General features: G+C 39.5%; 1 protein-coding gene across 1 annotated transcript in view; it reads right to left on the bottom strand.

Annotated features, from left to right (window-relative positions):
* Window positions 1-10,777, bottom strand: part of tcf3b (transcription factor 3b) — a 35,434-nt gene extending 24,657 nt beyond the window's left edge. The window contains 3 exon segments of the mRNA XM_055048521.1: window positions 2,492-2,564; window positions 6,560-6,656; window positions 10,208-10,777. Coding sequence (XP_054904496.1) covers window positions 2,492-2,564; window positions 6,560-6,634 — 148 coding nt within the window. The 5' untranslated portion in view covers window positions 6,635-6,656; window positions 10,208-10,777.
* Window positions 10,778-15,662: the final 4,885 nt, after the last annotated feature.

Raw genomic sequence — 15,662 nt, 5'->3', positions numbered from 1 at the left:
GCAGCCGGGAAAACGGTGAGAATGTGAAAGGTTAAAGGCAAAGTTGTTAAAAAGAAACACCAGATGTGTAAATTCAGTTGTTTTTTAGTGATCGACAGGAAGCGAGCCTGTCATGTCCCTCGTATTTGTGTTGTTTGTGTGAGGGAGGGGGGTTGGAGACGTTGCCAGCAGCTGCAGAGGTGACTGAGGGGACGCCTGCCTGAAGGCTTGCGGGGCTTAGCCAACTCCCACCACTCACTGCCACACTCTTGCCTGCCCTACTCCTCAAACATCCCACAGTTCTTACCACTCCTCTCCTCTACTCCTTCCCTCTTGCCTCCACTCCACACAAGATACCCCACCCTTTCCTACTCTACACGCACAGGCCACTGAGGAAGGGAGAAGGACGCCTAATGCAATTAGCACCCCTCTGAGCACTTTTGTGTTGATGAATAGAGGTGGTCTGGTGGGCCACTAGGCTGCTCACGACCGTTCCCGCGCTGCTGGGTCCCTGAATATACAAGCTGGCTGGCTGACTGACGTCAGAGATGGACATTGTTTTGTAATGGTCATCATTTCTGCAAAAAAATGAATTTCCTGGCCTTGGGGAACAGAGCAGTGTTAGCAAGAAAACATTGGAGCAGGGCTTCAAATAAGCATTTGAATAGAAGTGAACATAATCACCCCTTTTATTTAGAGCACATTTAATAAATGTGGGATTAAATATAATTTGGGGATGTAATAGAAAAACGAACAAAAAAAAAATGACGCGGTTCAGACTCTGCATGTGTTAGCACTTTGACTCCAGAGTTATTAAAGAGTACCTGCAGGGTCCCCTGATGTTAAAGGTGACAGCTTTAAGTATCACATTATAATGGGTGTCAATGACCAAGGGCCACACTTTAGGACATGAGGAGGAGGGAGGAATTAACTCCTCACTGCTGAGTAATTGCCTGCTGTAACAGAAACAAACAGAATTCTGCCTTCCCTGGTCTGATCCCCCTATTCAACAAGCTCTCCTTCTCCACTCTGCCCACTTGCTGCATGCTGGGCCAGTTTAAGAGGCTGTGAGCTGGGGGTGAGGCACATTGTCTCAGACTTGAGCCATTTCCTGCAGATCAGTGGGGGTAAGAACCCTGTGCTGTGTTGGGGGAGGAGAGTTTTACACTTCAGGGTGGGGGGAGTTGTTTCAAGTCCATAAGTCCCCTTCTTTGCCTTTGTTCCTCAGCGGCCAACTTCTCACTCTGGGGAACTGGAGAGTGTGACTCGATTTCACACACCAGGCTGGCACGGTGACAGAGGAACGAAAGCAACACGACTTACTAATAACCTTCAGGATGATGGGAACGGCGGCTCAGGTCTTTGATGGTGCATGCATGTGTTCTCACAAAGTTTTAGCTTCAAACCACACAGGCTACGCAAGTTTGGTGGAAGACTTTTTAACACCTCAATAAACATAAGAGTCTTTCTGAAACTACTTTGTGAAAATATGCAAGATCTGCATTTTTTTTGGAAAAAACAATAAAAAATCTCATCAGCTCTAAAGAAGCACAAATCGATCTGGCAGGCATGGTAATAAACCAGTTTTCTTTTATCGCCACTGATCGGTGATCAACAGGTCAAATACTGCAGATATTTTTCCTATTCATTAAATGCATGGAAACAAGGATCTGAGAGTATTTTTCATCTATAAATGCATTGGCCAACAGAACGTTCATTAATGCATTTTTTGAAAGTTTTCTAAAATGAGAAACATATCCTTTAATGCATTAGTTAAGATACTTGCTCAATGTCTTTGTTTTGTGTTTTATACAAAACAGATACAAATAATAGAAATCCTCCAGCACCTGCTTGCTTATCTTATGTTGAAGGCCAGAACAACAAAGAGACATTGTTGTACTTTTCCTATTGAATAAAACTAAACTAGAGTCATCCATGTCAATGTCTATGTGCCACATAGAAAAACACCTAAAACTGATTTTAAATTACTTAAACATGACATGAAACCTGCAATTTTCTCTAAAATTTCACATCGCTGTGTATTATGTGGCTCTGGAGGCGAGACTTCACATGAAACAGACATTTGCCGTAAATCTCTTGCAAAGTGAGGGGCATTTGAGTGTTTTTCCAGCTAAATTGAAAGTAGAGACTGGATGGGCACCGGAAATGTGTTTAACATGTGTTTTTCTGATTGAAGTGGTGAGAGTGATATCAAAACCTGCATGAGTTAAAGCGAAACCGTGTGACAGATAACCACAAAGCCCGAGATGAAAAATTACAGGTATGATGTTGGTGAGTTGACCTTTCAAACACATGCTTCTCATCTTTCAGGTGTTAATCGTGCAGAAGAGATTTTTATTAGTCACTTTGCATTCAGATCAACTGTGAAACAGCTGAAAATTTCTTCAGTGTGTTTTGATTTGCAAACAAAAGCACACACAAAAATATGAAGAGGAGATTTAAGGTAGCATTGATGAAGATATCAGGCAGATACAGAACTGCAGAAGCTTACCTGGCCCAGAGAAATGAGTGCTGGCTAGTGTCATTGTCCTGTTCTTCCCATTGGCTACTGGAGGCGCAAACATCTGCAAGACAAAAGCAGAGATAACATAACCAACAAAGCAAGGCACACTTCACACATTCCTCTTACAATATCTCTCACATATAGGCTTAGGTTTTCCTGTTTTTTCTTCTTTACAGTCTTTGGTGCTACGTACCAAAGATTGATTGATTTAGCAGCATTTATTCATCGTTTACACCTTCCACCACGACATTGAAACACACTAGCAAACAAATTTATTTGAAGAACAAACAAAGCCTTGCCCAACTTGTGCACACATCAGACACGGCCGCCTAACACCAGACATCTAAACCAGTGCTGATGACTAATATGTGCATTAACTAACGGTGATGTCACTGAGCCTCTGTGGGCTCCACCACGAGGCCGTGGTGCGGTCTGGATTTTTCACCAGACACCGCACTGTCTGCTGCACGAACCTAACATTTTCAGAACTGGGACACTAGAAGTAAATGTGCCAGTGCGGCCTATGATCTTGGTGAAGTGATCTACTCACTCAGACGGGTTTGCTTCGTAAAAATGTGACCACACTTACAAAGACCCTGCTTTATTCCATGCCTAATTCTCTGACCAGCCACTTGGTAAACAAAAAGAAAAGGCCACACTGTTCCAACAATTCTTCGTCCGTTTATCACTGTCAGGCCAAAATAACGTGAACAGAAAAGGGTTGCTGATCAACCTAAACTTCTGTAATTCATACAAGGCATGAGTCGGTTGTTGGATCAACTTATATCAAGGATTGATTTGTTTAACAACATGGAAGAACGCTGCATCAAATTGTCCTTAAGTACATTCATTTATTTATCCAACTGCTTTGTTTCATCAGAATCATTATTATTGTCCTGATTCTTCTTAATTAAAATGACTTTTATTCACCTATAGCACAAGTGTAACACTTAATAGAATGGAAATAGCAGTTCACAAACAAACCTACAGCAATATCCAATTTTTAAATAACATATTTTTATGTTCATCTTTATGTTTATGCTTTGTTTTTGTTAATTTGCACCTGTTCCCTTTAAGTCACTTGGTATACTATTTCTAATATTTAAAGTTCTACAAATAGGATGTCAAACATTTCCCTGAGTCTGCTGCATCTACCTCACTTGTTGCTGTGCACTGCCAGTCAGCGAGCTAAAAGACTGGACCTACACTTACCCAATGCTTACAAGAAAAACAAATCCAAAAACACAAGCACTGTGGCATCACCCATCAACCATTTAAAGGTAATGTCATTTAAAACTACTTTTGGCAAATTACTAGAAGCATGTCAGCAAATTCCTGGCTGTACCTGAGCAGATAGCCTGACTAGATGAGGCTATGAGGCTAATATTTTTTTACCAGACTAATATTAGCTTGGTTAATTTCTAGCAACAATGCATTACTCCATTCAATATGGACTTTTAAACCAGCCATTTTAATGAATGTTCAAACATTGCTTTTTTATGCTATGAATCAAATTTAAAAAATGAAATGAATTAACATTGAAAAAATTATCAATAAACTAGATTATTTTAAGAACAGTAGAAACTGTTATTTTTCCGTTTTAAATAAAAAAACTAAATTTGGTAATGTTCATTTCTGTTTTACAATTTTGTGCAGTATTTCTACTCAAACTTATTACATAGTGGAAATTCAACAGTGGCCCATGTGGGACTGAAACCTAAATATATAATCGAAGCCTGTGTTACAATATTATATGTTGTGTTAGATTTGCTGTATTAGACAAAACAAGTGAAAAAGGAGCTTCACTGAATGTCAGTTCATTCAAATGTGTCCTATTTCTCCAACATGACCTCTGCTACCAAGTATGCATTAACCATTAGGAAATACTTGATGAGCCACACACACACAGAAAAAAAACCCATGTCGGCTTTTCAGTTTGTTTGGGTGAAAAGACTAAACACATCTCTGCTGGAGCTATGAGATGTTTATGTCAGCGTTAAGCTGCAAAAGGTTTCACAACAAAATGAAACAAAAAAGGAAGAAAAAAAAAAAGCACTGAGCAGAATGTCTCCATCCGCTTTGTAGATAATGTCAGGAGAATAGCTCTGAGAGCAACAACAGTAAAAATCTCTTCTTAAAATATGACAAAAACAGACACAGAAGCCCTCTGTGCAGCCCAGTTTACAACCCTGTATTTTCCCCAAAGATCCTGTTAACAAAATAAAATGAGTCCAATAATAGGCAGGCATTTCTTGCTGTTATTCCCGAGTCCTTATTTTTTTTTTCATCTAACAGATTAATTGCACTGGGAACTTCTTTCTTCATACCTTCATTCTTTCTACATAACTGAACAGCCCAAATTTAAAGCTTGATTCACTAAATCCAACCATGAGGTTTAGAAATACTTCCACTGTAACATCACAACAAAATGAGTAGGTTTTGGATTCTAAATATAAACATTTGAGTTAATCTATGTCAATTACCACTTTTATAAAAAATGTGTTTATGTTGTTTATATGTTTTAAAAGTGTTTTTAATGAGATGTCGGATAAAGTGCCTCAGTGCGTGGGTGTCGTATTTTTAGCTGCATTGAGTATGGGGTGACAAGAGTACCCCTACCCCACCTGTTGCTGTGCACTGCCAGTCAGCTGCCTACAAGGAGGCTACGGCAATTTTTAACTGCAGAAAACAGAAACAATTATTTTTTTGAAGGGTATTTGCCCAGTTGCCACTACCTGGAAGGTCAGTGTGGAAATTAAATGAGCATCCGCCATCAGTCTTCATAAGATGTTGTAAAACTACAACTGTGTATCTGGTGAACTGGTTAACTACAAGCTGGTCATCAAAAGACAAAAAAAATATAAATATATTGTGACAAAAATAACACGATAAACTCAAATTAATGTTTGCAAACACGTAAGCTGTTAGTGTGGCTGCGTAATGTTACTGAGGGCCTCAATACACACTGAATGCAAATATCTGCTGTTCTGCAGCATAAATGCAGAACAGTACATCATGTGAAGTAGCTTATTTAATCACTTTATTTTTACAGCATTATTTCTGAGAGGTTTTGATTGGAGGGAAAGGTAAATTTATATGGAAAACAGCTGTGACTAATTACATTTTTTATATATAACTTGTGAACATCACAGTAAATATAATATTGTATATCACCAATCTCTACTTCAACACTTCAATTTTTAATTTAAAAATTCATATGTTGTATATTTTTCAGACATTTGAGCACCAACACTGTTCCTTGTATGCCGTTTCATTCTTGAATGGTTCAATCCGGCAAGGTGGTATGGAAATTGTTTATTGATGGGGTTTTTTTGTCCATAAGTTAAGCACTACTTTCACTTCTGTAAAACCTTTGGATTTGTCCCCCGCAGGCTAACTTACTCAACAACAAATAGATTATTTAAAGCACCATTTTTACACATCAACATCCGAGTGTTGATGTAAGTAAAACATCAAAGCTACACAGTTTTAATTCTTTGTTGTACAGCCAATTAAACTAAGTTTTAAAGTTCCACATTTTCAGTTCAAACTCTGGTTTCAGAAGGTCTAGATGCTAAAACAGCAGAAAAAAAATGTTATTTTCAGAGTTTGGTCGATTGTTTATCTGTGGGTTCGCTTGCCCAGTGACTGCAAACCGATAAATAAGTTCACAAAAATTTAAGTTGAGATGTGGCAAGTCAAAGACAAAGAATCTAAATTACATGTAACCCTTTTAGAAGCACGTTATACATCCAGAATTAAGAGTTTTTGGGGGGCACAAAAATAATAAGGAATAAAGTCTAAAATTCACAATAGTTTTCCATACTTATTCAGACCAGAAAATGCATATGGACCTAATGAAAACATATGGACCCTGTTTTCATTAGGTTTATCATAATCTTAAAATAATATTTAGCCTTTGCCTTTCTTCTTACCCCCCACAACTTTTATTATTCTCACCATCTTTATCACCATCACCAGCTTCATAATTCAGACCTGTATTGCACTGTCTTCTTCCTCCCAGAACCACCCAGACCGCTCTTCCCCCTCTCTTACCGCGCTGAAATCCAGGAGGTCGCTGAGTTCCTTGTCAGTTTCCACTGCAGCCATTCTTTGCTGCTGTTCGCTCATACCCTTCAGTCTCTAACAAACCCTAAGAGAGAAATTTGCAAATACAGGATTTTAGTTGCACTTGCGAGCACAACGAGAAGTTACATGTTCAAGAAAAGAATGATGATGGTAATGAATGACTGAGACTACTCTACTGCTGTCGGTTACATCACAACTTTCAAGATTTGTTTTCCCTCTCTGAGACACCAGAGCAGGGGTGCAGCGGCAGCAACATGTTTTCATTTAAAGCCACTTTCTCATTGCCAATAAAGCTGTTGTTCACCTTTAAGCTGCATGAAACACAATTTCAGGTCATACGCGAGTGTTGTATATTCAAGAGGTTGGAAACAAGGCTGTAACTTGACCAAAACACACTGCTCAGATTACAACCTTGATGAATTATGGACAGATTAGGGAGGAAAAATAAGACAACATGAGGCTACTCAATACGACACAGCACAGACGGGGTCTACTTACACATTTTCCTCCAGAAACTGACTAAACTGATGAATACTGTGCGCCGAGTTAAATCACTACCGAGTAATGACTTAAGAAGAGAAAAAAAAAAAGTCTTTCATTTTACGCAACCCTGGCAAATAAAAGAACCATATGTCGATCACTGCTACATGAAAGAGAATGTAACACACTTACAATTACAGACATAATTGGGACTATTGTTAGCCCAAGGAAATGGGGGTGAAAGGCAGAGCTAATGACTGTATGCAAACACGTCATTACCAAATTACCATATGTCAACTCAGAAAGAAGCTTGTCAAAAGAAACAGTGAGCATGAATACAGGATTTACCCCGTGTTTTGCATTCCAGTGCAAGCCCGGAGGCTTTCTCTCCGGAGCCGAGCGGCAGCGGTGGCGGCTCCGGGAGGAACTGGAAGAATAGAGGCACTTGGACACCAACAGGTGGTGTGCTTTTACAGCCTCTTTGGTAATTCAGAAATAACGTAGGCCGACGTGACACAAACGCAACCAAAAAGAAACTAAAAAGCACATGTCTTGATTAAGGTGAAGTGAGCATGAATACCAAAGGGATAAACTGACGTGAAGAAAAGAATCTGCTTATGCTAACTGACTTTGGAGTAGAGCAAAGCGGTAATAAATTATCACGATAAAGCAAATCACTTCTTGGGAGAAACATATTCCAGTCCGAGTCAAAACAAACTAATTTAACATAACAAAACATGATTACAGGAGCTTATGGTACTATAAAGGAGACCTCTGACAAACTTTTCAACCACAATCTACCAATGAGTAAAGCACATGGAGTGGAGGGGTTGAGGGGGAGGGCTTTATGTAGCAAAATGGCATCTTAAGCTACTGCTGGATCAATATTTGAAGCGAGCAGATTAGGGTGGCAGAGGGGGTCTTTGTCGCCCCACACAAAGACGGGTCATTCTCCACAAAAGAGTCTGCACCTCTAGTTAAGAAGCACAACAGTTGTAACAAATGCTACACATCTTAATCTTAATGACTGCTTTACATTCTGAAAAACACCCGTAGATCTAAAAGCTGAATCTTTTGGAGCAACTAACAGGAGATAAGTGGCGTCAGAAACAGCAATATGCCTTGTTGCTATGCATGTGTGCAACATGTAGGGAAGGGCCGGGAGTTGGAATGAAGATATCCCAAGATTTCCAAACATTGCTTTGAATAAATCTCAATTTTTTTTTCCATAACATCATTCCTACAGATTTAAGTTTGTCTAGGGAAAGCGACAGAGTGACCAACACTCTCTCAGGTTTACAGAGTAGCACAGCGCTGCCCCCAACCAACGCATTTGATTCTGCACACTGCCAGTCAGCTGCCTTCAACACTTCCTCTAGCTAACAAGAAAGACAAATTCAAACATGAACGGTTATAGCAAAAGGACGTCAAAAACTAGAACTAATACTGGAGACTGTCTATTCTATATATGGTTTCAAGTTTGTATCAAAATCAGAAACAATAATTTATATCATTATTATGTAACTATTAATCCAAACATCATAATGCTTTAGCAGTAAAAGGAATCAGACCATTTGCTTTTCCAAGCTAATACCAATTTCTCGCTATTTTTTTATCCAACCTGCAAATTCTGACTTATTATTTCTCCACAAGGATCAAAATAGATTTAAGAAAATTGTGCTTCAGTCACCTTGATAGAGGTAACAATTTTAACCTAACAGAAAAATGGAACAATTGCCAAATTAATCCTAAGTGTGTATTAACACCTATGCTTTAAGCTGAGCTCTGATATGTATTAAACTTAAATCAAATTGCAGCAAAGAAGAGCTGTTGTCATTTACAGACCGAAAATGGCATAATTTTAAGTTTTCATGCATTTAAAGGGTTAAGGACAAAGAGATTTTTCATTATCTGACCAACCGATGTCGATCAGATGCAATACACACACAAAAAAATTGACTGATTCAATTTTCTGAACAAATGATTGCTGAATTTATAGAATATCCATCTAGTACATGTATCTTTTTTAATGACATTTATGCAACCATGGTGTTTTTCCTTTAAAAGTTATTATATTGAACAATCCCATACCAGCCCATGTCTAGCAAAGTTCAGCCTAGTGGCAAAATAAAAGTGAGGAAAGATCAAAACTAGAAACAGTGAACATCTCAGTCCAAACGAAAAACGAACTTCATTTAATTTGAAAAACGAATTTAATCATACACACTGCAAAAAAAACAACAACAACAAAAAAAAAACCCTGAAATACTAAATAAATAAATAAGGTGAAAACAGTGCCTGCGGAAATGTTGGGCACCAGAATTTGATCAGGACCACTAGGCCCCATCCAGAGCTAATCGAGCTGCTGACAACTAACCCATTCTGTTTACTGTGAGCCTTGTTGACATTATGCTCCAGACTCACCAAAAACCATAACCTCGCAGTTTTATCTTCCCCGTGTGGAACAAGTGCACCGACTGCGACCAAGAGCAGCAGGAGTGGGTCTCCAAAACTTCCCGCAGCACATTTTAAGCTGCCTTTCCCCCTTACTATTAGGGTTCAAGTCGTGCATTATGAGGGAGATCAGTGGAGGAGACGGTGGGGGTGGGATCGTGAGGAATTTCCTGCCAAATGTGCAATAAAATAAGTAGTGGCCAGACACTTCCATAAAGGAATGTTTAAAGGGTACCAATGGGGGGGTGAAGGGGGGTTATGGAAAGTTTGCTTCACGTCTGCAGGGAAAATGATCCACATCACAAAGTTTGGCTAAAATGCCCTCCCCCCCACACCCCCCAGCATAACAAAATGGTAAAGATTTAATATTCCTACTTCAATGGCTGGAGCCTGTGGCAGAAAGACACACGGTGAAAAAAAAACAAAAGAGGCAAAGCCACCAACATTTAACCATAAAGGAGTCATTTTGCAGAACAAAGGAGTAATTTCCTCCACTCCGAGGTCGAGCCGGAGACCAGACAAAAAAAAAAAAAAAAAAAAAAAAACTCACATCCCCCGCTTAAACCACACATTCCCAAAAAAAAAAAGAAAAAAACTTTTCGAAAATTAGGTGGCAATGAAACGCCAATGAAATTCATGCAACTTCCCCCCGAAGTGTAAGGTGAAAGATTGAGTATTTACCTCTCCTCTCCGTGCGTGTGATATCCAACAGTAAAAAAGAAAAGCGGAGACTCGAAGGGGGGAAAAACATAAAACTTCAAGAGAATTTCGACCTCAGTGCACGAAACGCATTGGAGCACAGTGGATGTCTTTCTTTTGTCCCCGGGAAGTCTGCCTTTTCCTCCACGTCGCGCCCACGTGTTTGCTACAATGTAACAAGACTACGCACAAACAATTCTGTTATAGTAACTAATCTCGCGTCTTCCTTTCTTGTTGTTACTACAGAGATGATTTCATTCTTCTCGTAGACATCTTCACCACCTCCGTCCACATTGTCAGACGTAACAACGTATCCGTCCGCGCAAAAAAGTGAGGGCCTCAACGCCAGCGGTGTCCGATTTCAAACGCCTTTCGGATATGTGAGAGTTTTCTGTTCGAGGGGAAAAGGCGAATTTGACCTTTCGTCGTTTTCGGAACAAGAAAATCGCCTACTTCCAATTTCCGGAGAGAGTAATCTTCAAACTGCAGGATAAATACGAGGACTAGGTCACACTGCGGAAGGCTATCGTAAGAAAGTTACCTGCTATTACACAGCAGCGGCTCGACGAGATGGCACGATAAATGCGAATGGCCTCAGCCAATGGCGCAGCGTGATAGGTTGATTGACAGCAACATTAGCCAGTGTGTTTCAGGAAATCCACCTTCTGCCCGCCTTTTTGTTGACGCTCACTTTCGCTGTGTGCTCAGGGAGGCTGGCTAAAGGGGGCCTCAAACATGCCTGCTGACATCATTTAATACTCAGGTTGCTGGCTCCTCTTTTGTCATTTTTTCCCCAAAACATTTTACAACACTTGGGACTTAAAATATGGCTTAAGTAAAACACTGAAATATCGACACAACTTATAGTTATTTTTATTTATTTATTATTTTTTTTATTATTATTATTTATCATTATATTTATTTCTGGAATGTACATGTATTTTTTTCTGGTATTCTCCATTGCAGTCAATAAAGGACTCTGATAATAATATTATTATTATTATTATTATTATTATTATTATTATTATTATTATTATTATTATTATTTTTGTTGTTGTTGTTGTTGTTGTTGTTATTTCCATAGTCTGTTCTTCTTTTTTTCTGTATTTTGTGAACTGGCAAACATAAAACCAACACACGCCTAGTAACTGCCTTCTCCAGAGCAGAATGGAGAGGAGGGAGTGAGGAGTGAAATAGTTCAGGGCAAACACTTCAAACGGGGAGGGCACACAGCATGAATTTTCCTGCAACACAACATTTCTTCTCTTAGAAAGAAAATCAATCTTTGAATTTAGCAACTGTTCTGCAGCTATAGCTGGGACAAAAGAATGAAAAAGCGGGACATCAGATGTCCCAGATACACACAAGCCTGTGACCTATCTCGCTTATTTATTTAACTTGCAAAAAATAAACCTAGTTCTGCAGCATTCACCTGGAAACGCACAGCAACAGTGCATATTAAAAGTGTCTGTAGGTGTTTAGGCAGCTGATGAACTTAACCTGAGGGCAAAGCTTGTCAACAAAAAGGGAAATTTTCATGAACCTTCTTTTGTTTCCTGTCTTGGTTGGTACCATGACATGTAAGCAAACCTTTTTGGTATATTTTAAAGAGGACAAGCAAGAAGCCCAAGAACTCCTTATCTAGCAGTCATCAGCAGTATCTCAGATAGGGACTAAATAAGCTCTAGTATGCCATCATATCAGTGACTTTTGGGCAAGATGCCCATATTATGAATTTAAACTTTAACAGCACAACATATGAGAGCAGAAAATTCTGCCCAACTTATTACCACCTGAAGCTTTTCTGCAGCTCCCTGAGCCCCCCTCTTTGAGATGTTCTCAATGAGAGATGAGATTTGCTGTCAATAGGTGATTGAGGTAAATAAACCATCCAATGTGGTCTTCTGGGTTACAGAAAAATCCTCAAAAGAGAACATTAATTAGTTTTGTGGGCCATCTTACGAATGCAGAAATGATCCCACGTATGGGCTGTAATTGCCTTCACAAACACACCAGGCACACATTCAAATATTTCAAACAACACTGAGGTAATTGAAACAAAAACAAAATGTGAAAAGAATAAATTGCAATCTTTTATTATTATTATTATTATTATTATTATTATTATTATTATTATTATTATTATTATTATTTTATTGTTATTTCTACTAATGCTTTAGTTAAGTGATGACATTTGGCCAGATGGGAACATGTGCTTAGGAGGAATACATGTTCAGTGGACAGAGAGAGAAAATCTTTCATATTCTTGCTTTTTGTAGTTGATGTCGGGCCTTGATGTAAAAGCGGTGCTGTTGTCAGGATTTGCAATTAGGCTTGTAAGCCCTCCAAGTAGTTTGTAGTAACAGCTGGGTCTGACATGGAGAGCATGTACGAGGGCAGCCAGTCTGAAGGGAGGGAGGGGGCAGTGAAGAAAGACCTGGAAAAACACATAAACTGAGACAGAGTGCATGTAATGACAAGACTAAGCAGAGATAGTTTATGTCTGAGACAAATAAAAACATAAAGAGGAGAAGGGGCAAACAAAATTTGTATTTAAAACAAAAACAAGATGATTTCATCATATGAATGTATGAAACTTTACAGCTTGACATAGATTAACATAATCTAGTTCATTGTTATTATTATTATTATGACTACTAGTATTATTAGTCATATGATTGTGATTTTTTTTGGATTGGTTGGGGTTTTTAGACATTTTTGGAAGGATGAAGAAATATATATATGAAAAAAATGTAGATATTGGTTTAGGGTTATTAATATTGTAGCAACATTTTCACATTGGTACTTGCCTAGTTTTTTATTATTTTGCTACAACTAGATAATTGAAGGAAAGATTTCTGAGCTGACAACTCTATGAAACCTGAAAACTTTGCAAAATATTAGTTGTTTGTTAATATCTATGCTGTATACTGTTATTATGAGTTTATAGTAATAATATAAGATACCAGCGCTTTACCAGAGACTACAAGTGAACAAACACCATGAAGTCCAAACACACCAGAAGGATGGGGAAAACTTTCAGACTCTAACTTTGCAAAGACACATACGGAAAAAAAAAAAAAAACACATGCAGCAAAAAGTAATTCAATGAAGGATTAATTGAAAGGGGCTGCAAATAAACAGAGTGTACACTTTGAAGATTTTCATGTGTAAACGTTTTTCAAAACCATGGACCAGTTTGCGTCCACATCACAATTATGTATGACTTAGTGTTGGACTGTTTCATAAAATGGCAATAGAATACACTGATGCTTGTGATTGAGCATGGAAACATTTTCAAAAATATATCATTTATGTTGGAAGCCTCAGTTATATGGCGTCAGAGCACTAATACAGCATCTAAACCATTTTGTCCGAATTAACATTCGTTTGATATAAATGGCTTAATAAAGAATCAGCCTATAGCAATGGCAGTCACTTCTGAGTTGGTTGTGTGCTTGTTTCTGGCATAAAATAGCACAGAGTGATCCATAAAAGCTCAGATTCATGCCACAAAGTCTTTTATGTCAATTACAACCACACAAAAACAAAACCTATATTTTTTTGCATTGGTGAAACTACATGTGGAGTTCGATGAAGAGTTGAAAGCAGAGTGCAGAGGGATGGTGTCCCACAACCCCTCTGTAGTTCCTTCGAGCCATTCCCAGCTTCATATCTTTAATTAACGACAGATGCACATGGAAAATTAGCATATGTTTGGCACATTGGTGCTAATCGGTCATATATTTGTGCATAATAATGAAGTATTCCGCCTATGTACATGTATTTTTTCAATTGCATAAATTCGCTCAAGAAACAACAGCCTGTAATAATCTGCAATAATGTGTGCTAATGACTTAATCCTCTTTGGATCTCTTTCACAGATAAGCAGCGCTTTGCAGAGAGCAAACACAACAAATAATAATAATAATAATAAATCAGTGTTCAATTTTGAGAACCTTTATTTGCTCCTATGGCGGTGGTTGCAAGTAAACCGCAACGTATAACACTGAAATGTGGAGGTGGTTGAGCTGCTCACCTCACTCCACACTGAGCCCCTCTTAGCTTGTAATAGTAGAGGCTTCAGTTTGGGTGGGGGAAGGGCAGAGGTGCACAGGTTTCTGATCAGACAAGAAAACTAGGCCAAGACCAGCAATCCCTCTCCTATGCACCGCCTCGGCCCCTTCCTAAAATGCTCCAACTTTGTTGCAGGGCTGCAACGATCCTTCGCCAGACCGTCTTTAATGGCGAGTGATTTCGAGCCACAACACATGTATTTGGAGGCGTAGCAGCTTCTCATAGCCGGGCTATGATTCATGCTTTCTTGCCCCTTTGGAAGCCGTCCTCCAATAAGAGTTAGAGGCTGGGGGTAGGAGCGGATAGATTGATTGTGTTGGCTGAGTGCCCATGCTCCGAGTCTATCTGTGCTGAAGGGGAGGAGACAGGGGGAATCTATCTGTTGTGCTCTCTGTGCTCATGATAAACTGACTCCCGTCAAGCTTTTTCCCGGTATTACAGATCGGCTGGCAGAAAAAACACCCCAAACTCACACGGACTTCCAGCATGTTAAACAACCAGCAGGTGTGGGGAGGGTGATTTAAAGAGGGCAATAATCCACAAGGTTATGGTGCCCCCCCCCGCCACACACACACACACACTCCCACTCCCCACCTCTAACTCCCTCACCCCTCCCTGTTCAGACCAATTATTTTGGAACAAGTTAGAACAGCAAATCTTCCTGAATTCAAACAAAGGAACACAATGAACCCGGATTTCGCTTCATCACAAACAGGAGCGCTGTCAGCAGGAAACACAGTGTCCTTCTCCCTTATCCTCAAACTTTAATTCCCACCGAGCTCCACAGTTAGAAAGAAAATGAGTTTGAGGGATTGTCCCTGACATTAATCCTCCCGTACACCACAAGCTCTAAGACAGGATCCAATACAGACAGCCGAACACAAAAGCAAATCAACAATCTATTTACTAAAGGGAAAAACTGAATCAACAGTGTTTTTGGCTTCTGTCCGCTCTCATTTGACAACGGCTCTCCAGCCTTTCCTCTGTTCTCTTTCTAGTGCTTTTATGGGACCCCCAATCTACCCCACCACCGCTCCACTCCCTATCATCGTGGATTCCCATAATTGTGCAGTTGTATGGACACCCCTGTTCTGCCGCCCACGCTTCAGGTACGGTGAACAGAACACCGGCTTCCTGTTTATAAAGCTGGAAAATGGAGGGAGTCAATGCTGAACAGCGCAGTAAAGCATGGAGGAGGCGGACCTTTTCAGGCCGATAAAAAGGAAGGAGATTTAGAGGGAGCAACAGGTAAAACTAAAAGAAATCTTAGAAATAAGACCCCAAATAAATAACATTTCTCATGATATCCCTACACCCTGGTGGCTGTAAACGTCTGGATGACAACTCTCTTTGAACCTGC

This window comes from Poeciliopsis prolifica, unplaced genomic scaffold, assembly GCF_027474105.1.
Source record: "Poeciliopsis prolifica strain line A6 unplaced genomic scaffold, Auburn_PproV2 SCAFFOLD002, whole genome shotgun sequence".
Lineage (NCBI taxonomy): Eukaryota > Metazoa > Chordata > Actinopteri > Cyprinodontiformes > Poeciliidae > Poeciliopsis > Poeciliopsis prolifica.
This window is presented reverse-complemented; position numbering and strand designations above follow the sequence as displayed.